We start from the raw sequence: 25,081 nt of genomic DNA, 5'->3' as shown, positions 1-25,081 counted from the left end.
CCCTGTACACACACACACACACACACACACACACACACACACACACACACACACACACACACACACACACACACACACACACACACATAAACACACACATACATACACACATACATACACATACACACACACACACACACACACACACACACACACACACACACATAAACATACACACACACACACACACACACATACACACACACATAAACACACACATACACACATACACACACACACACACACACACACACACACACACACATACACACACACAAACACACACACACACATAAACACACACATACATACATACACACACACATACACACACACACATACACATACACACATAAACACACACACATACACACACACACATACACACACACACACATACACATACACACATAAACACACACACATACACACACACATACACATACACACACACACATAAACACACACACACACACACACACATAAACACACACATACATGCATACACACACACACACACACACATATACACACACACATACACACATATACACACATACATACATACACACACGCATATACACACACACACACACACACACATACACAGATACATACACACATACATACACACATATACACACACATACACATACACAGACACATATACACATACACACACACACATACACACACACATACACACATACACACATACATGCACACTAGTGATGAGCGAGTTGACTCATAGCCCGCAGTCCCCGTACGGGATTAGGACAATTCAATATTGTGTGGCTGAAGGGCGGGTGGGTGGCAGGCGGGTTGAATAAAGAGAAGCAATACCTTAAAAAATCCATAAATGTAATTATTGTGCAGTTTATATAGTCTACATTGAGGTTTTTCTTTCATTATTTTAGGCTATCTGGTATTACTGCATAAGCCTAAACGTTAGGGTTTAACTGTAGCCTACGCTCGCCAAATAGCCTACACAGCCAATCGCCAAATAAAGCTTCTGGGAAGGGCAGAAAAAGTTAACGTCAATCCGCGGAGGCAAAAAGGACATTGTCGATGTTTAATTCAATAAGACACAAGCTGCAAAAGGAGAGTTGAAAATAAAGAGAAGGGAGGAACAGAAAAGTAATGTTTGGAAAAGAGTTGGGGAAGTGGTTAAAGAGGACGATAATAATGTTACGTGTGATGATTGTGAGGCTCTATACAAATTCAACAGTCACATGACGGGACTTCAAACATGCCTATAGCATGTCAGGGGACTTGTAGCCTACTGTTTAGATGGGTTTAACGGAAACTGAAATCTGGACATTGACTAACCAGAATAACCTACTGTTTTTGGTAAACTCCAAAGACCTGATAATACTAGTCCCGTGTGAATAGACATCCCTGTGTTTTGAGAGAAATGTTTGAGTTTGACAGGTGTTGCTCGTGGTTTGAGCAAGAAAACAGCTGATTACATAAGCTGAAAGATGTGCTGCGTATAGCCTATACAGTGCATTTGTAAAGTATTCAGACCCCTTTTTCCACATTTTGTTACGTTATAGCCTTGTTCTAAAATGTATTAAATAAAATGTTCCCCTCATAAATCTAAACACAATACCCCATAATGACGAAGTGAAAACAGGTTTTTAGACATTTTTGCAAATGTATTCAAAATAAAAACAGAAATACCTTATTTACATAAGTATTTATACCCTTTGCTATGAGACTCGAAATTCAGCTCAGGTGCCTGTGGTAAATTCAATTGATTGGACATGATTTGGAAAGGCACACACCTGTCTATATAAGGTCCCACAGTTGACAGTGCATGTCAGAGCAAAAACCAAGCCATGAGGTCGAAATAATTCTCCGTAGAGCTCCGAAACAGGATTGTGTTGATGCACAGATCTGGGGAAGGGTACCAAGAACACAGTGGCCTCCATCATTCTTAAATGGAAGAAGTTTGGAACTACCAAAACTCTTCCTAGTGCTGGTCCCCCGGCCAAACTGAGCAATCGGTGGAGAAGGACCTTGGTCAGGGAGGTGACAAAGAACCTGATGGTCACTCTGACAGAGCTCCATCGTTCCTCTGTGGAGATGGAAAAACCTTTCAGAAAGACAATCGTCTCTGCAGCACCCCAACAATCAGGCCTTTATGGTAGAGTGGCCAGACGGAAGCCACTCCTCAGTAAAATGCACATGACAGCCTGCTTGGAGTTTGCCAAAAGGCACCTAAAGACTATGAGAAAGAAATCCTCTCGTCTGATGAAACCATTGGCCTGAATGCCAAGCGTCACGTCTGGAGGACACCTGGCATCATCCCTACGGGGAAGCATGGTGGTGGCAGCATCATGCTGTGGGGATGTTTTTCAGTGGCAGGGACAGGGAGACAAGTCAGGATTGAAGGAAAGATGAACGGAGAAAAGTACAGAGAGATCCTTGATGAAAACCTGCTCCAGAGCTCTCAGGACCTCAGACTGGGGTGAAGGTTCACCTTCTAACAGGACAACGACCCTAAGCACACAGCCAAGACAACGCAGGAGTGGCTTCAGGACATGTCTCTGAATGTCCTTGAGTGGTCCAGCCAAAGCCCGGACTTGAAACCGATCTAACATCTCTGGAGAGACGTGAAAATAGTTGTGCAGCGATGCTCCCCATCCAGCTTGAGAGGATCTGCAGAGAAGAATGGGAGAAACTCACCAAATAAAGGTGTGCCAAGCTTGTAGCGTCATACCCATGAAGACTCGAGGCTGTAATCGCTGCCAAAGGTGCTTCAACAAAGTACTGAGTGAAGGGTCTGAATACTTACGTAAACGTGATTAAAAAAAAATCATGAGGTTTGTGTGTAGATTGTTGAGGGGAAAAACAATTGAATACATTTCAGAATAAGGCTGTAACGTAACAATACTTTCTGAATGCACTCTATATGAAGGGCCTACACGTATCGACTTTCACAGTGAATGCACTCTATATGAAGGGCCTGCACGTATCGACTTTCACAGTGAATGTTTTTGTTACTTTTTGTGGGATTTAATTAAACATTGCCAAATGCATCATGAAAAAATATTGCACCTCTGGAATAACGGACATTCTGGGGTAATAAATACATAACCACAGCTACAGCCTGAATAATAACTCCTACAGATTTAAGCATTTCTTGCAATAAAATTATACACCAAATGTAGGCAAAATTTGGATGTGGGAACAGGAGTGGAGAAAATGATTTATTTATTTCTGCATCTTGAGAGAATGCAATGCTCAGTTAGATACCATCTGTAAAGGTGCAGTCTTCATCATGAAAGCTGATAGTATTTCAACCACATAAAATATGCATCGAAGCTGAACTGAAATCTTATCAGAAACAGATTGGGTGGTTTTCATAGCTTTCTTTTTCCTTACAATAGGTCAAACTGATGTCATTTGGACATTTTGCTTTATTGTATTTTCTCCCCAGTCCCTAAACATCTTTGCACCTTGAAAGATGACAGAGAAAACTTCAAAGATGTCAACTAGATTGAAGCATTCATTCTATCAATCTATTACATTATTCTGTTGAGTAAGGGTTTATTTAGACTTCTAGGGCAACATGTAATGACAAAAGAGAAGCTACATGTATCTAATTATAGTCAAGTTGACTAACAAATAGACAACCAAAATTTGGGAAATTATAAGCAGAAACATATCTAAGTCAGGCAACACCTATTAAAACCTCTCTAGGAAATGTTTGGACGCTAGCGTCCCACCACGCCAACAACCATTGAAATAGCAGAGCGCCAAATTCAAAACAACAAAAATTTCATAATTAAAATTTCTCACACATACAAGTATTATACAAGTATTATACACCACTGATAATCTTCTCGTTAATCCAACCACAGTGTCCAATTTCAAAAAGGCTTTACGGCGAAAGCATAGCATTAGATTATGTTACGACAGCACCTAGACAAGAAAAACCACACAGCCATTTTCCAAGCAAGGAGAGGCGTCACAAAAACCAGAAATACAGCTAAAATGAATCACTAACCTTTGATGATCTTCATCAGATGGCACTCATAGGACTTCATGTTACACAATACATGTATGTTTTGCTCAATAAAGTTCATATTTATATAAAAAAAAAACATTTTACATTGGCGTGTAATGTTCAGAAATGTTTTACCTCCAAAACTTCGGTGAATGAGCACATCAATTTACAGAAATACTCATCATAAACTTTGATAAAAGATACAAGTGTTATGCACAGAATTCTAGGTAAGCTTCTCCTTAATGCAACCGCTGTGTCGGATTTCAAAAAAGCTTTACGGCGAAAAAAACTTTGCAATAATCTGAGTACAGCGCTCAGACATCAAAACCTGCCATTTTGGAGTCAACAGAAGTCAGAAATAACATTATAAATATTCACTTGCCTTTGATGATCTTCATCGGAATGCACTCCCAGGAATCCCAGTTCCACAATAAATGTTCGTTTTGTTCGATAAAGTTCATTTTTATGTCCAAATACCTCCATTTTGTTTGAGTGTTTAGTCCAGCACTCCAAATTCACTAAGCGCGCGAGTTTAGTCCAGACGAAAAAGTCAAAATAGTTCCATTACAGTTCGTAGAAACATGTCAAACGATGTATAGAATCAATCTTCAGAATGTTTTTATCATAAATCTGCAATAATATTCCAACCGGACAATTCCATTGTCTTTAGAATTGAAAGGAAAGGCAGCTTGCTCTCATGGCTGCGCGCATGTTTGAGCTCATGCCAATTTTCCAGACACATGACTGAATCAGCTCTTATTCTCTTCCCATTCACAGTAGAAGCCTGAAACAAGGTTCTAAAGACTGTTGACATCTAGTGGAAGCCTTAGAAAGTGCAATATGACCCCACAGACACTGTATACTGGATAGGCAATCACTTGAAAAACTACAAACTTCAGATTTCCCACTTCCTGGTTGGATTTCTTCTCAGGTTTTTGCCTGCCATATGAGTTCTGTTATACTCACAGACATCATTCAAACAGTTTTAGAAACTTCAGATTGTTTTCTATCCAAATCTACTAATAATATGCATATTCTGGCTTTTGGGCCTGAGTAGCAGGCATTTTACTTTGGGAATGTTTTTCATCCAAGCTACTCAATACTGCCCCCCTTTCCTAGAGAAGTTAAACAATCGTTCTGCAGTCTTTGACTGTAGCCTATAGCCCATTTTCTATATTTGCGGTTTAGGGTTGGATGCTGGCCTCAGACTTTTGCTTTATCAGACATAGTCAGGCGGTTGTGGATGTGATATTCGCAATTGCGGGTGGGTGCAGGTGAACAAACAGCAGGAGTCTTTGACAATTTTTTGGGCCTTCCTCTGACACCGCCTAGTATATAGATCCTGGATGTCAGGAAGCTTGGCCCCAGTGATATACTGGGTCGTGCGCACTACCCTCTGTAGCGCCTTACTGTCAGATGCCGAGCAGTTGCCATACCAGGCGGTGATGCAACTGGTCAAGATGCTCTCGATGGCGCAGCTGTAGAACTTTTTGAGGATCTGGGGACCCATTCCAAATCTTTTCAATCTCCTGAGAGGGAAAATGTGTTGTTGTGCCCTCTTCACAACTGTCTTGGTGTGTTTGGACCATGATAGTTTGTTGGTGATATGGACACCAAGGAACTTGAAAATCTCGACCCGCTCCACTTCAGTCCTGTCAATGTTAATGGGGGCCTGTTCGGCCCTCCTTTTCCTATAGTCCACGATCAGCTCCTTTGTCTTGCTCACATTGAGAGAGAGGTTGTTGTCCTGACCTCCACCCTATAGGCTGTCTCATCGTTGTCGGTGATCAGGCCTACCACTGTTGTGTTGTCAGCAAACTTAATGATGGTGTTGGTGTCGTGGGTGAACAGGGAGTACAGGAGGGGACTGAGCACGCAACCCTGAGGGGCCCCAGTGTTGCCTACCCTTACCACCTGGGGGCAGCCCGTCAGGAAGTCCAGGATTCAGTTGCAGAGGGAGCTGTTTAGTGCCAGGGTCCTTAGCTTAGTGATGAGTTTGTGGGCACTATAGTGTTGAACGCTGAGCTGTAGTCAATGAACAGCATTCTCACATAGGTGTTCCTTTTGTCCAGATGGGAAAGGGCACCGTGGAGTGCGATTGAGATTGCGTCATCTGTGGATCTGTTGGGGCGGTATGCAAATTGGAGTGGGTCTAGGGTTTCTGGGATGATGGTGTTGATGTGAGCCATTACCAGCCTTTCAGAGCACGTCATAGCTACCGATGTGCTTAGTGAATTCGCCAGATCAAAGGCAGTAGGGATGACCAGAGATGTTCTCTTGATAAGTGTTTGAATTAGACCATTTTCCTGTCCTGCTAAGCATTCAAAATGTAACGAGTACTTTTGGGTGTCAGGGAAAATGTATGGAGTAAAAAAGTACATCATTTTATTTAGGAATGTAGTGAAGTAAAAGTAAAAGTAGTCCAAAATATGAATAGTAAAGTAAAGTACAGATTCCTTAAAGTATTTTTACTTAAGTACTTTACACCACTGCCTCGGGCCACCCTATTGTCCTGTTCCCATAGATGACATCACCTGTGGACCATCAGCATAGTGAGGAGTGACACCTCTGTGACTGAGGGCGATGGGCCTCCTCTCCTCCCCTCTCTCTTCTCTCCACTCCACCTGCCTCCTTGCTTGTGTCATGTCCCTGTCATCCTGACCACCCAGGAGAACAGCACTTCTGTGTGTAACAAAAGAGCTCTGCAGGGTGCAGATGTCTGCTCTCTGCCTTCTGCTGGGGCTGTCTGTTAGACCTGGGAGAGGACCAGGGAGGGACTCTCTGGGTCTTTACTTTGACTACCCTGACTGGAGTCACTAATGTCCTCTCTTAGTCTGTTGCCATGCACTCTATGTTTCCAGTAATCTAATGACTGTAAGTCTGAGCCATGCCAAAACTGACGTTAAGCTTTGTGTCACAGTGTTACCCACTGAGTGTACAGTACATGGGTGTGATTATAACACTGACTCTACACTCAGAAACAAAGGTGCTATCTAGAACCTAAAACTGAATCCATAGGAGAACCCTTTGAAGAGTTACTAGACTCAGACATAGGAACTGTGACAACTGCAATCTCATTGGCTGTATGGCTACTTACTTCCAGTTACCCAGAGGAACACAGTGTTTAGACACCCTTATATTTAGCCACACAGGTCTGGGTGATAGACTGAGATAACCCCTTCCCTCCTGAACCTGCAAATATATGCCTAGTATTTTCTAATATTTTCCTCACTTCTCACTGTTGCAGAGGATCAAACTCCAGTCCATCAAGTACCGCACTGACAAAACCTACCCCACCAAAGTAGCAGAAAAGCAGGAGAATGTGAAGAAGAACCGATACAAGGACATTGTTCCCTGTAAGTCACGTTTTACAGTTACAGTCTAATGTAGTGGTTTGAAGTGGTATATTTATGCAGTCCTCACTACAATACTGTCCTCATCTCCCCTCAGTTGACCACAGCAGAGTGAAGCTGTCCCTTACCACCTCCAAGAATGACAATGACTACATCAATGCCAGCTTCATCAAGGTAGGGTGGCGGGACTTGATCTTGGTATACTAGAAGACACAATAGAAGAGTATCTGGAGTAGAGTCCCAGGGTGTGTGACCATATGATCTGTACCCCAGGGAGTGTCAGGGGCCAGGGCCTACATTGCCACTCAGGGCCCTCTACCCCACACCGTGCTGGACTTCTGGAGGATGCTCTGGGAGTACAACATAGAGGTACCACTCTGTCTGCCTGTCAATCTCTGTGTGTATGTCTCTCTCTCTCTGTCTCTCTCTCTCTAGGGTTGTTCCATGACATTTCAGCAAGCCATGATACCCACCATCTCAGATTGTTCTGAAATTGTTTCTATAGTTAAACAGATAGGATAACCTTTCCTAAAACATTATGTTGGTGAAATATAATTTGATATCTGAAAAATTAAGCTAACACATTTTAATTCATATGATTCATATATTATTCAATGATTATAGTATAAAACATCCAATTTGGATGTTACTCTACTTTCTAACAATGAGTAAGACATCCATGGACCCCCCAAACTTCACGCCAATCCCACCCCAACAACGAGTAAATAGATTAGATGTTTGTTGTTGATGATTAGATATATTATCAGTTCTCTATGCTTTACAAGTAGTATTGAACTGTGGCTCTGAGTATTGTTTGATCATCCACGATTTCAGAACAATCTGAGATGGTGGGTGTCGAAATCCTATTTTTTGTGCTTTTGAGGTGGAACAACCCCCCTGTCTTTCTCTCTCTGGTGATGTTGCACTGATGGGGATCTTGTCTTCTATCAGGTCATAGTGATGGCTTGCAGGGAGTATGAGATGGGCAGGGTAAGTCACTCTCTATGCTCATGTTTACTATATTATTACACTGCATTTCATAGTCATAGACTGTGGTTAATATTAGGTCAGTGTTGTAGCCTGTTGCTCATTGAAGACAGATTGTTTGTAATGTGACCCACATACTCTTTTGTAGAAAAAGTGTGAGCGCTACTGGCCGGAGAAACAAGAGGAGCCATTTGTTTGTGACCCGTTTATTATTTACTGCGTGAGTAGTAGGCTACTTCTTCCCTCTCTCTGACCACTTCCTGCTTTGGTTGGTTCTCTTGTCCTCTCACAAGACAACCGGCCTCCTAACCATAACTATGTTATCAACACTACAGTTAGCAGTAGTCATGAATGGTAGATGAATACAACCTTATTGAAAAGTCAGATACAAAAAGATACAGGCATATACAAAAGTCCCTTGATGTGCTCAAATATGCCTGAAATATACATAAACATTAATAATCACTCATGTGTGAAGTACATGTAGTATACTAATGTCATTCCCAAGTTAGAAAGAATAGCGTCTGCAGGTTTTCTGTGTGAAAATAATGCTAAACTGCCAACTCTGTGTGTTTGTGTACAGGACTCAGAGGAAAGTAAAGGAGACTACGTGAGCAGAAACTTGAGGGTGACCTATCGTAATGTAAGAACTGTTTATACCCTTATTATAAACTGAGAAGGAGTGATAATTAGAAACGGTCATGTGAAGAATCTGCGGACAAGACATACAGTGCCTTCGGAAAGTATTCCGACCCCTTGACATTTTCCATATTTTGTTACGTTACACCCTTATTTACAATCTTATTCTAAAATGGATTAAAACATTTTTTAAATCCTCAGCAATCTACACACAATACCCCATAATGACAAAGCGAAAACAGGTTAGACATTTTTGCAAATGTATTAAAAGTAAAAAACAGAAACACCTTATTTATTCAGTATTCAGACCCTTTGCTATGAGACTTGAAGTTGAGCTCAGGTGCATCTGTTTCCATTGATCGTCCTTGAGATGTTTCTACGACTTGACTGGAGTCCACCTGTGGTAAATTCAATTGATTGGATATGATTTGTAAAGCCACACACCTGTCTATATAAGGTCCCACAGTTGACAGTGCATGTCAGAGCAAAAACCAAGCCATGCGGTCTGTGTTTTGAGAAAAATGATTTTGACAGGTGTTGCTCGCGGTTTGAGCAAGAAAACAATAACTGATTTGATGAACTGAAATAAGTGCTCCGCATAGCCGATACTTGAAGGGCCTAAATGTGTCAACTTTCACAGTTAATGCTTCTGTTTATATGTTTTCTGCGAATGAACTGAACATCGCCAAATGCATCATGAAAAAATATTGCACCTCTGGAATAACGGACATTCTGGGGTAATAAATACATAACCACAGCTACAGCCTGAATAATAACTCCTACAGATTTAAGCATTTCTTGCAATAAAATTATACACCAAATGTAGGCAAAATGTTGACTTGGGAACAGGAGTGGAGAAAATGATTTATTTATTTCTGCATCTTGAGAGAATGCAATGCTCAGTTAGATACCATCTGTAAAGGTGCAGTCTTCATCATGAAAGCTGATAGTATTTCCACCACATAAAATATGCATCGAAGCTGAACTGAAATCTTATCCGAAACACGTTGGGTGTTTTTCCCAGATTTCTTTTTCCTTACAACCTGAAAATCTTCCCCGTTTTTTATTGATGTATTGTATTTTCTCCCCAGTCTCTAATCTTCCTCGAAGATGACAGAGTAAACTTCACTGGTGTTAACTAGGTTGCAGCATTCATTCTATATATCTATGACATTATTCTGTTGAGTAAGGGTTTATTTAGTCTTCTAGGGCAACATAATGACAAAAGAGAAGCTACATGTATCTAGTTATTGTCAAGTTGACAAAAAATTGCCTATCAAAATGTCGGAAATTATAAGCAGAAGCATATCTAAATCAGTTCTGTCAAAAAATCTTTCTGCAGTCTTTGACTGTAGCCTACAGCACATTGTCTATATTATCAGGTTAGGGTTGGGTGTGGGCCTCAGATTTTCACTTTATCACATATAGTCGGGCAGTTGCGGATGGGTTATTAGCAATTGCGGGTGGGTGAACAAATAGCTGACCTGTGGCACTACACACAAGTAGCCACCATCTATGAGAGCAAGTATTAATACCCTGGGTTGGTGACGGACTAGCCCAGTTAGACTCTCGTGTATCCTGTCACTCACTCACTCACTCACTCACTCACTCACTCACTCACTCACTCACTCACTCACAACCAACCAACACTGCTTGAGACCCCCCATTGAAATCCATCTGTTTAAGCTAGAGATATCTGTTTTTTTTGCATGGGCTGCATCTCAATCCATCACATCAGCTGATGTCGGCCCTCCACATCTGCGGTGGAAGGTGGCAGAGCTACAGCGGTGTTAGTCAGACCAGGAGACAATCCTGAAAATCAGTCTTCTCATAAAAACTGTAGCGTCCGACCAGTTTGGGTGTTCTCCTTTTCACTCTACAACCCACACAAGTGTAACAGGACTCGTCTGAAGGTAACCTGATATCGGTACAAAAAAATGTGTGGATGTGAGTAGGGCATTTACACGTCAAAACGTTTACGAGTATTTCTACAGTAAAGAAATATATTATTCTGCGCTTTCTTATATCGATCAAATTTATTTAAATCAATTAAATGTATTTATAAAGCCCTTCTTACTTCAGCTGATGTCACAAAGTGCTGTACTGAAACCCAGCCTAAAACCCCAAACAGCAAGCAATGCAGGTGTAGAAGCATGGTGGCTAGGAAAAACTCCCTAAAAAGGCAGGAACCTAGGAAGAACCTAGAGAGGAACCAGGCTATGAGGGGTGGCCAGTCCTCTTCTGGCTGTGCCGGGTGGAGATTATAACAGAACATGGCCAAGATGTTCAAATGTTCATAGATGACCAGCAGGGTCAAATAATAATAATAATCACAGTGGTTGTAGAGGGTGCAACAGGTCACCACCTCAGGAGTAAATGTCAGTTGGCTTTTCATAGCCAATCATTCAGAGTATCTCTACCGCTCCTGCTGTCTCTAGATAGTTGAAAACAGCAGGTCTGGGACAGGTAGCACGTACGATGAACGGGTCAGGATTCCATAGCCGCAGGCAGAACAGTTGAAACTGGAGCAGCAGCATGACCAGGTGGACTGGGGACAGCAATGAGTCATCAGGCCAGGTAGTCCTGAGGCATGGTCCTCGGGCTCAGGTCCTCTGAGAGAGAGAGAGAAAGAAAGAAAGATAGAAAGAAAGAAAGAAAGAAAGAGAAAGAAAAAGAGAGAGAATTAGAGAGAGCATACTTAAATTCACACAGGACACCGAAGACAGGAGAAATACTCCAGATATAACACACTGACCCTAACCCCCGACACATAAACTAATGCAGCATAAATACTGGAGGCTGAGACAGGAGGGGTCGGGAAACACTGTGGCAGTTTTTAACCCCACCCACACGAAGATCACCCCATGGCACACACCCAAGGGGGGGCGCCAACCCGGACAGGAAGATCACGTCAGTGACTCAACCCACTCAAGTGACGCACCCCTCCTAGGGATGGCATGGAAGAGCACCAGTAAGCCAGTGACTCAGCCCCTGAAATTAGGTTTGAGGCAGAGAAACCCAGTGGAGAGAGGGGAACCGGCCAGGCAGAGACAGCAAGGGCGGTTCGTTGCTCCAGTGCCTTTCCGTTCACCTTCACACTCCTGGGCCAGACTACACTATCATAGGACCTACTGAAGAGATGAGTCTTCAATAAAGACTTAAAGGTCGAGACCGAGTCTGCGTCTCTCACGTGGATAGGCAGACCATTCCATAAAAATGGAGCTCTGTAGGAGCCACACTGTGGTCCCGTGTGGCTCAGTTGGTAGAGCATGGTGTTTGCAACGCCAGGGTTGTGGGTTCGATTCCCACGGGGGAACAATACGGGAATTTTTTTTATGAAATGTATGCATTCACTACTGTAAGTTGCTCTGGATAAGAGCGTCTGCTAAATTACTAAAATGTAAAATGTAAACCCCTGCCTCCAGCTGTTTGCTTAGAAATTCTAGGGACAGTAAGGAGGCCTGCATCTTGATTTCAAAACAAACTTCCTATTTGTTCATTTTTGGACAATCAATTCATTTCCATGGGCTAATAGCAGTAAGGCCAAATTCAATGTTCCATAAAATAAATGTTTTATGCATTTCTTTTTTAGACCTACAGGGGTCCTAAAATTCAAAATTGAATAGCTAAATGATCCTTGGTATGGCCATCTTAAAACAATTCCATATGTCAACTTATTAGAAACCCAGCTCAGGCCCTTAGACTCTTAATGCTGGACACTTCTTTTTTTTCTTTTTTTTCTTTTACCCCCTTTTTCTCCCCAATTTCGTGATATCCAATTGTGATCCAATTACGATCTGTCTCATTGCTGCAACTCCCCAACGGGCTCGGGAGAGGCGAAGCTCAAGTCATGTGTCCTCTGAAACATGACCCACCAAACTGCGCTTCTTAACAACCACCCGCTTAACCCAGAAGCCAGCTGCACCAATGTGTTGGAGGAAACACCGTTCAACTGACGACCGACTCGGAGGCCTTACATAGCTCATTCTATATATGCATTTTAGTTGCACTGTTTATTCACACTGCATATTTAGATTCTGAATTCTTGACATAGCTCACTCTAATATATCTCCTGCTGCACATATCATTCTTAGTATAATCTTTTTGGTATATATACGCATAGATTGCACTTGGATTACTGATAAAGTGTTATTTGGGTTGTTAATTGTAATCATTCTGAGATTTATTGATGATTTTAGTTTTTGATTAATTTTTGTACTTGTTTGACATTTTACTGCAATGTTAGGAGCTGCTAAGACAAGCATTTCGCCACACCTGCTATAACATCTACTAAACTGTGTACGCGACCAATAAACTTTGAGTTGATTTCATGGGGTAGGGGTAAACAGGAAGTCAGCGTGAGTACACATGTTTCCTGGTGTGTCCGTCTGTCTGTTTTAATATTGAACTCTGTGGTGTTTCCATAAGTGGTGCCGGACCCTGAGACAGCTGCACTATATCAACTGGCCCGACCATGGTGTCCCTGACACCATCCCTCCCATCCTGGAGCTGCTGCAGGAGATGAGATCCTACCAGGCCCATGGGGATGTGCCCATCTGCATACACTGCAGGTCAGCTCTCCAAGCTCCCACTACAAACACACACACACACACACACACACACACACACACACACACACACACACACACACAAGTAGCCACCATCTCACAACAGTGAATCAGTCCTGAATTACACCAACACAGTACACAGTTAACCTGAAGTTTGAATCATTGTTAGAAACTGAGAGTTAATAAAGCATGGTAAATAGTTCTACAGTTATAGGTCTCCTTTGTGGCTGATGCTAAGCAGTCATATGCTGTGGGGTCCTATCTCATGAAAAAGTGATTGATCTGTGGATAGAACACATTGTTGTGGGCATCCTGTTGTAGAGCCCTTTAAGCTCAGTCACCTCCCCCTTCTCTTAGACACATAGACAGGAAGAGTGTGTGGGCGGGTGGCCAACAGACCACTGTGGGTTGTCAAACAAGCACTTGTACATCTCCCCCTCTCTCTTACTGTCTCTCGCTAACCTGTTGTAAGGCCTTGGGTAATCTGAGAGTTTAGTGATGATGAATGTTCAAAGGGTTGTGTTTTTAAGCTCTGTCCTCCTTTAACTCAGTTGTCTGTCTTTCATGAGTAAGACGAGAGAGAGAACATTGCTTGTTTCCACACTGCAACCACAGTGTTACACATGGAAATTTCAACATGTTTGACATAGGCTTGAGTCGTGTTGCACTACACTCCAGAAAAAGGAGTTTGCCATAACACACGATATGAATGATAAGGCTATAATAGTCAGTCTTTAGCATCCTAATTTCGGCCCAATTGCTACAGATTTTTTCCACTCAAGTAAGCCCCAGTCAGATGGCATAACACTTCAGTAGTCAGTTAATAGTAGTGTCTGTGTAACAGGCTGGCATCCAGGCATGGTATAGAGAACCCGTCACAACATACCCACAACTCCTAGTAGATAGATGAACCACCAGGAACGGAATGTTCAGTCACAGGCATCAGGCATGTCCATGCCCTAGAACCATGCTCTCCTCTCTCCTCAGTTACTTAACCCAGAGTCGGGGGTGAGGATAGGAAGGTATCATAATATGAAGTGACAGATCTGCTTCCTGGCATGTTTGCCTTGGAAAGAGTTCACTCTCCATGGGAGATTGGGCTGCCCTCATATCACCTACACTACATGACCAAAAGTATATGGACACCTGCTTGTCGAACATCTCATTCCAAAATCATGGGCATTAATATGGAGTCGGTCCCCCCTTTGCTGCTTTAACAGCCTCCACGCTTCTGGGAAGACTTTCCACGAAATGTTGGAACATTGCTGCCGGGACTTGCTTCCATTCAGCCACAAGAGCATTAGCGAGGTCGGGCACTGATGTTGAGTGATTAGGCCTGGCTCGCAGTCGGAGTCAATTCATCCCAAAGGTTTTCGTTGGAGTTGAGGTCAGGGCTCTGTGCAGACCAATCAAGTTCTTCCACACTGATCTCGACACACCATATCTGTATGGACCTTGCTTTGTGCACGGGGGCATTGTCATGCTGAAATAGGAAAGGGACCTTCCCCAAACGGTTGCCACAAAGTTGGAAGTACAGAATCATCTAGAATGTCATTGTATGCAGTGGCGTTAAGATTTCCCTTCACTGGAACTAAAGGGCCTAGCCATGAAAAACAGCCCCAGACCATTATTCCTTCTCCACCAAACTTACAGTCGGCACTATGCATTGGGGCAGGTAGCGTTCTCCTGGCATCTTCCATATCCAGATTCGTCCGTCGGACTGCCAGATGGTGAAGCGGGATTCATCACTCCAGAGAAAGCTTTTCCACTGCTCCAGAGTCCAATTGCGGCAAGCTTTACACCACTCCAGCCGACGCTTGGCATTGTGCATGGTGATCAAAGGCCTGTGTGTGGCTGCTCGGCCATGGTGACGTTGCATCCAGAGGCAGTTTGGAACTCGATAGTGAGTGTTGCAACCATTCTGTGAGTTGGTATGGCCTACCTGAGTCGTTGTTTCTCTTAGACGTTTCCACTTCACAATAACAGCACTTACAGTTGACCAGGGCAGCTCTAGCAGGGCAGCAATTTGAAGAACGGACTTGTTGGAAAGGTGGCATCCTATGACTGTGCCACGTTGAAAGTCACTGAGCTCTTTAGTAACGCCATTCTACTGCCAATTTTTGTCTATTATTTTTTATAAAAAATTTGTTTCACCATTATTCAACCAGGTAGGCCAGTTGAGAACAAGTTCTCATTTACAACTGCGACCTGGCCAAGATAAAGCAAAGCAGTGTGACAAAAACAACAACACAGAGTTACACATAAACAAACATACAGTCAATAACACAATAGAAAAATCTATGTAGATTGTGTGCAAATGTAGAAGATTAGGGAGGTAAGGCAATAAATAGGCCATAGAGGTGAAATAATTACAATTTAGCATTAACACTGGAATGATAGATGTGCAGATGATGATGTGCACTGGGGTGCAAAAGAGCAAAAAGATAAATAACAATATAGGGATGAGGTGTGCTATTTACAGATTGGCTGTGTACAGGTACAGTGATCGGTAAGCTGCTCTGACAGCTGATGCTTAAAGTTAGAGAGGGAGATATAAGTCTCCAGCTTCAATGATTTTTGCAATTTGTTCCAGTCAATGGCAGCAGAGAACTGGAAGGAAAGGCGGCCAAAGGAAGAGTTCGCTTTGGGGATGACCAGTGAAATATACCTGCTGGAGCGCGTGCAACTGGTGGGTGTTGCTATGGTGACCAGTGAGCTGAGATAAGGCGGGGCTTTACCTAGCAAAGACTTATAGATGACCTGGATCCAGTGGGTTTGGCGACGAATATGTAGCGAGGGCCAATCAACGAGAGCATACAGGTTGCAGTGGTGGGTAGTATATGGGGATTTGGTGACAAAACAGATGGCACTGTGATAGACTACATCCAGTTTTCTGAGTAGAGTGTTGGAGCCTATTTTGTAAATTACATCGCCAAAGTCAAGGATCGGTAGGATACTCAGTTTTACGAGGGTATGTTTGGCAGCATGAGTGAAGGAGGCTTTGTTGTGAAATAGGAAGCCGTTTCTAGATTTAATTTTGGATTGGAGATGCTTAATGTGAGTCTGGAAGAAGAGTTTACAGTCTTACCAGACACCTAGGTATTTGTAGTTGTCCACAAATTCTAAGTCAGAACCGTCCAGAGTAGTGATGCTAGTCGGGCGGGAAGGTGCGGGCAGCAATCGGTTGAAGAGCATGCATTTAGTTTTACTAGCATTTAAAAGCAGTTGGAGGCCACGGAAGGGGAGTTGTATGGCATTGAAGCTCGTTTAGAGGTTTGTTAACACAGTGTCCAAAGAAGGGCCAGATGTATACAGAATGGTGTCGTCTGCATAGAGGTGGATCAGGGAATCACCAGCAGCAAGAGTGACATCATTGATATATACAGATAAAAGAGTCGGCCCGAGAATTGAACCCTGTGGCATCCCCATAGAGACTGCCAGAGGTCCGGACAACAGGCCCTCCGATTTGACACACTGACCTCTATCTGAGAAGTAGTTGGTGAACCAGGCGAGGCAATCATTTGAGAAAGAAAGACTATTGAGTCTTCCGATAAGAATGCAGTGATTGACAGAGTCGAAGGCCTTGGACAGGTCAATGAAGACGGCTGCACAGTACTGTCTTTTATCGATGGCGGTTATGATATCGTTTAGGACCTTGAGCGTGGCTGAGGTGCACCCATGACCAGCTCGGAAACCGGATTGCATAGTGGAGAAGATATGGTGGGATTCAAATGGTTGGTGATCTGTTTGTTTACTTGGCTATCGAAGATTTTAGAAAGGCAGGGCAGGATGGATATATAACAGTTTGGGTCTAGAGTGTCTCCCCCTTTGAAGAGGGGGATGACCACAGCAGCTTTCCAATCTTTGGGGATCTCAGACGATACGAAAGAAAGGTTGAACATGCTAGTAATAGGGGTTGCAACAATTTCTGCGGATCATTTTAGAAAGAGAGAATCCAGATTGTCTAGCCCAGCTGATTTGTAGGGGTCCAGATTTTTTTTTGGGGGGGGGGGGGCTTGGGCGAGTTGCTGCAGGGGGTGCAGAGCTGTTGGCCGGTGTAGGGGTAGCCAGGTGGAGAGCATGGCCAGCCGTAGAAAAATGCTTATTGAAATGGATGTCTATGGAGATTGCATAGCTGTATGCTCGATTTTGAACACCTGTCAGCAATGGGTGTAGCTGAAATAGCTGAATCCAGTAATTTGATATATATAATTTTGTATATATATAGTGTCTATATATTACTGTTTCTGTCTCTTAGTGTGGGCCAGGAGCATGCTAAGTGAAAGGAGAGTTTGTATTTCTATAATGTAATTGTTTGTTCTTCTTAATTAGCGTACTGTATTTTATGTTGACCCTGTTCTACCTGTTTGTCCCTGCAGTGCTGGCTGTGGAAGAACAGGAGCACTGTGTGCCATCGACTACACCTGGAACCTTGTGAAAACACAGGTGAGAACTGTACCTGTACTGTACCATCTCCTCCGAACCCGAGTGTGAGCAGAGGACCAAAGACTACTGTATCTATGTTGTGCTCTACTAAAAGCTACCGTATCTGTAACTGTATGTATGTACAGTCACCTTACTGATCGTCATTGAGTGCCTTTGTGTTTATTTCCAGCGGCTCAAAGAAGACTTCAGCATCTATGACCTGGTTCAGGACATGCGAACACAGAGGCCTTCTGTGGTTCAGACCAAGGTAAAGTGCCTTCAGAAAGTATTCATGCCTCTTGATTTATTCCACATTTTGTAGCCTGAATTCAAAATGGATTAAATCAAAAATGTTCTCACACATATTCACACAATACACCATAATGACAAAGTGAAAACGTCTTAAAAATGTTTGGTTAAATTATAAGTATTCACACCCCTGAGTCAGTACTTTGTAGAAGCACCTTTGGCGGTGATTATAGCTTTGAGTCATGTTGGGTATGTCTGTATCAGCTTTGCACATCTGTATTTTTGGATTTTCTCATATTCTTCCTTGCAAATTTCCTCAAGCTCTGTCAAGTTAGATGGGGAGCAGCGGTGAACAGCAATCTTCAACTCTTTCCACAGATTGTCAATGAGATTCAAGTCTGGGCTTTGGCTGGGCCACTCAAGGACTTTCACATTCTTGTTCTGAAGTCATTCCAGTGTTGCTTTGGCTGTACGCTTTGGGTCATTGTCCTGTTGTTTGCACTCTGAAGCAGGTTCTCATCAAGAATTTTCCTGCATTTGGCTCCATTCATTGTTCCCTCTATCCTTACCAGTCTCCAAGTTCCTGCCGCTGAAAAGCATCCCCATAGCATGATGCTACCACCACCATGCTTCACGGTAGAGATGGTGTTAGATGGGCTATGCATTCAGGCCAAAGAATTACATTTTTGTCTCATCAGACCGCAGCATCTTATGCCTTATGCTCTTAGTCTTTCACATGCCTTTTTGCAAACTTCAGGCACGCTGTCATGAGCCTTTTTCTCTTGAGTGGCTTCCATCTGGCCACTCTCCCATAAAGCCCAGATTGGTGAAGTGCTGTAGAGACTTGTCCTTCTGGCAGGTTCTCCCATCTCAGCCAAGGAACTCTGTAGTTCTGTCAGAGTAGTCATTGGGTTCTTGGTCACCTCCCTGACCAAGGTCCTACTTTCCCGGTTGCTTCGTTTGGTCGGACAGACAAATATAGGCATAGTCTGGGTAGTTCCATTTTTTTTCAATTTCCCAATGATGGAGACCACTGTGCTGTTGGAAGCTTTCAACACCCTAGAAATAGTTTTATACCCTTCCCCAGATATATACCTCATCACAATTCTCGGAGATCAACAAACAGTTCCTTGGACTTCATGGTATAGTTTCTGCTTTGACATGCACTGTCAACTGTGGGACCTTATATAGACAGGTGTGTTACTTTCTAAATCATGTCCAAACAAGTTTTGGTGACGACAAAAGGAAATTGGATGCACATGAACATAATTTAGTGCTGTTAGGGTCTAAATTAACCTAGTAAAACTCACGGACGATTAGTAAAGCTTAAACCAAGTTTATTCACCCATTGGGTCATACAGCTGCATAAGACATATTTCCACCAGCGGTAGTATATATACCCAAATTTGGGTGATGTCCTCCTTCTCTCTAAACGTTACATCTTTATTGCTAGGCAGGAAATTAAGTGATGTGGGCCATAAACTGTTCTTTCTCCCTTAATGTGACCTGACCTGACCTTGGCCCCCTTCCTCATTAAACCACATCTATCCACCCTAATCAGTGGCTGCCACATGTGATTGCCCTTCCTTTACTCAATACATTCCTCCTACAGATACCTATTAACTTCTGGTGTACAAACTAGACTATGGCACTCAGTATTTAAATAGGATACATGATAGTTAACAATATTTAAAGTTTAGAACTCATCAGTGTCATAGCAAAACGGTGTGAATACTTACAGTACCAGTAAAACGTTTGGACACACCTACTCATTCAAGGGTTTTTCTTTATATTTTTTACTATTTTCTACATTGTAGAATAATAATGAAGACGTTAAACCTATGAAATAATACATATGGAATCATGTAGTAACCAAAAAAGTGTTAAATGAGATTCTCCACCCTTTGTCTTGATGACAGCTTTGCACACTCGTGGCATTCTCTCAACCAGCTGAGCACTGGCTGCTTTTCCTTCACTCTGCAGGCCAACTCATCCCAAACCCTATCATTTGGGTTGAGGTCAGGTGATTGAGACTGTGTCCTCCACTTCATCTACACTGATTGAGTTGACGTTGAGGTGGGATTATAGAGATTATAGCTTTCACCTGGATTCATCTGGTCAGTCTCTCATGGAAAGAGCAGGTGTTCCTAATGTTTTGTACAGTACATACAGTACATACACACTGTGTGACAGGCCTCTACCTGAGACATTTTTATCACAAAGCTGTATCTCACCATCGTCTAGCACCAATCAATTTTGACATTTTAAGGTGGCAACTCCAAACTTCAGAAGCCTTTATTAAGTCTCAAATACACTACACGTTTTACATTTCCTGGATTGCAGGACAGTTCTCTTGCAACAGGCCAGGGCAACTGATATGGGATCTATCACTAAAGTAACTGGTTTTGTGTGTGACTACAGGAACAGTACGAGCTGGTGTACAGAACCATCAAGTTCCTGTTTGAGAAGTATCTGCAGTCCATGGCACCAGCACAGCCTTCCTGCACAGAGGAGGTGAGACAGACAGCATGTTTTGACGGGGAACAGTTATATCAAGATGAGGTGCAGAATCACTAATATTGATCACATAATGAGTAGTTATTTGGGATGCAAGGTGATTTGTAGATCAATGATTTTGCGCAGTGCGACTGTTGTGTAATCTCAAACACACACAGAGACTCTGGCTAGGGGAACCACTGGCTGTTTGGTGATGTGGTAGCAACAGGCACTGGAACAGAGCGACACAGGCACATAAACTAAGGCCAGTGATCTGTGTCGTATGTAAATACTTTCTCAGAGGGTGAATGAGTAAGTGTGTGATTCTGTTGAACTGTTTAGGTGCCAGCGGCCCCCTCACCCCCTACAGCCAGTGACAGTGAGCTCTCTGACCTCAGCGAGGTGTCTGAAACTGAACAGGAACCAGAACCTGAGCCACAGCATCAAATGGAACCACAGACAGAGCACAGGTACAGAACAGAACAACCATAGATCTGACAATGAAAGCTTTTTTTCACGGTGCGTTGCTTCAAACCTTGATGCATATCTCTATAGAAAAATATGTCATAATAACCAATACACTTTCTCACACAGAGAGAGAAATGCCTCCACTGGCCTCTTCAATAAAATGGCTAAATAACTAATATTGTGTTGCAGGCACCCAGATAGGGAGGAGCCTGATAGGATATCAAATCACGTCTTACCAGTTGCCTTCTCTGCCTCAGCAGCGGTGCATGATGGTGACCCACTGTCTGACGCGGCTACATGCTCCCCCTCAGTCATCCTCAATGACCTGAGAGCCAGGGACAGGCAGAGGGAACAGCAGAGACCAGACTCCCTACCAACACAGACTATTAACCAGAAACCACAACCCCTACAGACACAGACTAATAGCATGCCCATGAACCAGAGACCACCATACCTACTACCGACAAAGCCCGATACATTGCCCACCAGCCAGGACCTGAGACAAGAGCCCAGTCTCAGCATCCCCATCATAACCTCTCAGGCACTCAGGACTCAGGAATTCTGTCAGAGAGCCATGGAGCAAAAGAAGGTGGAGAGTGATGGAGAGATCACCCGACTGGTACCACCAGTGCTCTCTGCGGTTTCCATCTCCAACCCCCTCTGTCTCACTGTGGAGGACCTCTACTTTTTACCTGACTCTTCAATGACCTCACCCCTGGCTGCTGAGGCTCCCAGAGGGGCTGATAATGAGGAGGAGCTGGCTCCACTGAGCAAGTTGACAGAGAACCCCTGTTTCAATGGTTCAAGTATGACTCTTAACGACCAGTCGATGGAACTGTCAGCCCTTGTCATCACAAACGCTGCCCCAGGTGCGCTTGTAGCTTTCTCGGATGAAGACAGTCCACCTCCATTACCTGAGAGAACCCCTGAATCATATGTACTGGCTGCTGGAACAGGTGAATGTTGTGTTGCTGTATGCTTAATCTTTTAGATCAATGAAGAATTTGAGAGTGCTTAGCTGGCTTTAAAGCATGATAATCCGGTATATCCTCTCTCTCTCTCTCTCTCTCTCTCTCTCTCTCTCTCTCTCTCTCTCTCTCATACTATATATATATATATATATATATATATATATATATATATATATATATATATATATATATATATAGTACGAGTCAAAAGTTTGGACACCACAAATGAAAATATATTTTATATTTGAGATTCTTCAAAGGAGCCACCCTTTGCTTTGATGACAGCTTTGCACACTCTTGACATTCTCTCGGCATTCTCTCAACCAGCTTCATTACATTTTTTATTTTTATTTAACCTTTATTTAACTAGGCAAGTCGCTTAAGAACAAAATCGTATTTACGATGACGGCCTACCCCGGCCAAACCTGGACGATGCTGGGCCAATTGTGCGCTGCCCTATGGGACTCCCAATCACAGCCGGATGTGATACAGCCTGTATTCAAACCAGGGACTGTAGTGATGCCTCTTGCACTGAGATGCAGTGCCTTAGACCGCTGCGCCACTCGGGTGCATTCCAGGTGAGGTAGTCACCTGGAATGCATTTCAATTAACAGGTGTGCCAAGTTAAAACTTAATTTGTGGAATTTCTTTCCTTAATGCGTTTGAGCCAATCAGTTGTTTTGTGACAAGGTAGGGGTGGTATACAGAAGGCAGCCCTATTTGGTAAAAGACCAAGTCCATATTATGGACTTGGTTCCAACCGCCGTTTTTTTGTGAGAAGCAGAGTAGGTGAACAGATGATTTCTGCATGTGTGGTTTCCACCGTGAAGCATGGAGGAGGAGGTGTGATGGTGTGGGGGTGCTTTGCTGGTGACACTGTCTGTGATTTATTTAGAATTCAAGGCACACTTAACCAGCATGACTACCACAGCATTCTGCAGCAATACACCCTCCCATTTGTTTTGGGCTTAGTGGGACTATCATTTGTTTTTCAACAGCACAATGACCCAACACACCTCCAGGCTGTGTAAGGGCTATTTGACCAAGAAGGATAGTGATGGAGTGCTGCATCAGATGACCTGGCCTCCACAATCACCCGACCTCAACCCAATTGAGATGGTTTGTGATGAGTTGGACTGCAGAGTGAAGGAAAAGAGAATGCCAAGAGTGTGCAAAATTGTCATCAAGGCAAACGGTGGCTACTTTGAAGAATCTCAAATATATAATATCATTTTGTTTTGTTTTTTGGTTACTTAATGATTCCATGTGTTATTTCAGAGTTTTGATGTCTTCACTATTTTTCTACAATGTAGAAGATCATACAAAAAGAAACAACCTTGAATGACTAGGTGTGTCCAAAGTTTTGACTGGTACTGTATATATATATTAATTTCACCTTTATTTAACCAGGTAGGCTAGTTGAGAACAAGTTCTCATTTACAACTGCGACCTGGCCAAGATAAAGCACAGCAGATTGACACATACAACAACACAGAGTTACACATGGAATAAACAAACATACAATCAATAATACAGTAGAAAAAAGAAAAAAAGTCTATATACAATGTGTGCAAATGAGGTAAGTTAAGGGAGGTAAGGCAATAAATAGGCCATGGTGGCGAAGTAATTACAATATAGCAATTAATCACTGGAATGGTAGATGTGCAGAAGATGACTGCAAGTAGAGATACTGGGGTGCAAAGGAGCAAGATAAATAAATAAATACAGTATGGGGATGAGGTAGTTGGATGGGCTATTTACAGATGGGCTATGTACATGTGCAGTGATCTGTGAGCTGCTCTGACAGCTGGTGCTTAAAGCTATTGAGGGAGATATGAGTCTCCAGCTTCAGTGATTTTTGCAGTTCGTTCCAGTCAATGGCAGCAGAGAACTGGAAGGAAAGGCGGCCAAAGGAAAAGTTTGCTTTGGGGATGACCAGTGAAATATACCTGCTGGAGCGCGTGCCACTGGTGGGTGTTGTTATGGTGACCAGTGAGCTGAGATAAGGCGGGGCTTTACCTAGCAAAGACTTATAGATGACCTGGATCCAGTGGGTTTGGCGATGAATATGTAGCGAGGGCCAATCAACGAGAGCATGCAGGTTGCAGTGGTGGGTAGTATATGGGGCTTTGGTGACAAAACAGATGGCACTGTGATAGACTGCATCCAATTTGTTGAGTAGAGTGTTGGAGGCTATTTTATAAATGACATCGCAGAAGTCGAGGATTGGTAGGATGGTCAGTTTTACGAGGGTATGTTTGGCAGCATGAGTGAAGGATGCTTTGTTTTGCAAAATAGGAAGCCGATTCTAGATTTAATTTTGGATTGGAGATGCTTAATGTGAGTCTGGAAGGAGAGTTTACAGTCTAACCAGACACCTAGGTATTTGTAGTTGTCCACATATTCTACGTCAGAACCGTCCAGAGTAGTGATGCTGGACGGGTGGGTAGGTGTGGGCAGCGATCGGTTGAATAGCATGCATTTAGTTTTACTTGCATATAAGAGCAGTTGGAGGCCACGGAAGGAGAGTTGCATGGCATTGAAGCTCGTCTGGAGGTTAGTTAACACAGTGTCCAAAGAAGGGCAGGAAGTATACAGAATTGTGTCATCTGCGTAGAGGTGGATCAGAGAATCACCAGTAGCAAGAGCGACATCATTGATGAGAGTCGGCCCGAGAATTCAACCCTGTGGCACCCCATAGACACTGCCAGAGGTCTGGACAACAGGCCCTCCGATTTGACACACTGAACTCTATCAGAAAAGTAGTTGGTGAGCCAGGCAAGGCAAACATTTGAGAAACAAAGGCTGTTGAGTCTGCCAATAAGAATGTGGTGATTGACAGAGTCGAAAACCTTGGCCAGGTCGATGAAGACGGCTGCACAGTAATGTCTCTTATCGATGGGGGTTATG

At 43.1% G+C, this 25,081-nt stretch overlaps 1 protein-coding gene across 4 annotated transcripts in view; it reads left to right on the top strand.

Moving 5' to 3' along the window:
- The window catches only part of ptpn22 (protein tyrosine phosphatase non-receptor type 22), a 32,512-nt gene that overhangs the window by 1,107 nt on the left and 6,324 nt on the right, over window positions 1–25,081 (top strand). For all 4 annotated transcript variants that reach the window (XM_029718889.1, XM_029718890.1, XM_029718891.1 and 1 more), the window contains 12 exons: window positions 7,263–7,371; window positions 7,466–7,542; window positions 7,642–7,737; window positions 8,320–8,358; window positions 8,504–8,575; window positions 8,939–8,998; window positions 13,423–13,565; window positions 17,942–18,008; window positions 18,178–18,255; window positions 20,658–20,750; window positions 21,075–21,202; window positions 21,390–22,156. In XM_029718889.1, the coding sequence (XP_029574749.1) occupies window positions 7,263–7,371; window positions 7,466–7,542; window positions 7,642–7,737; window positions 8,320–8,358; window positions 8,504–8,575; window positions 8,939–8,998; window positions 13,423–13,565; window positions 17,942–18,008; window positions 18,178–18,255; window positions 20,658–20,750; window positions 21,075–21,202; window positions 21,390–22,156 (1,729 nt within the window). The remainder of the gene's footprint in view (window positions 1–7,262; window positions 7,372–7,465; window positions 7,543–7,641; window positions 7,738–8,319; window positions 8,359–8,503; window positions 8,576–8,938; window positions 8,999–13,422; window positions 13,566–17,941; window positions 18,009–18,177; window positions 18,256–20,657; window positions 20,751–21,074; window positions 21,203–21,389; window positions 22,157–25,081) is intronic.

Source organism: Salmo trutta, chromosome 28 (assembly GCF_901001165.1).
Source record: "Salmo trutta chromosome 28, fSalTru1.1, whole genome shotgun sequence".
Taxonomy (NCBI): domain Eukaryota; kingdom Metazoa; phylum Chordata; class Actinopteri; order Salmoniformes; family Salmonidae; genus Salmo; species Salmo trutta.
The sequence above is the reverse complement of the archived record's forward strand: the minus strand, read 5'-3'. Positions and strand labels throughout refer to the sequence as shown.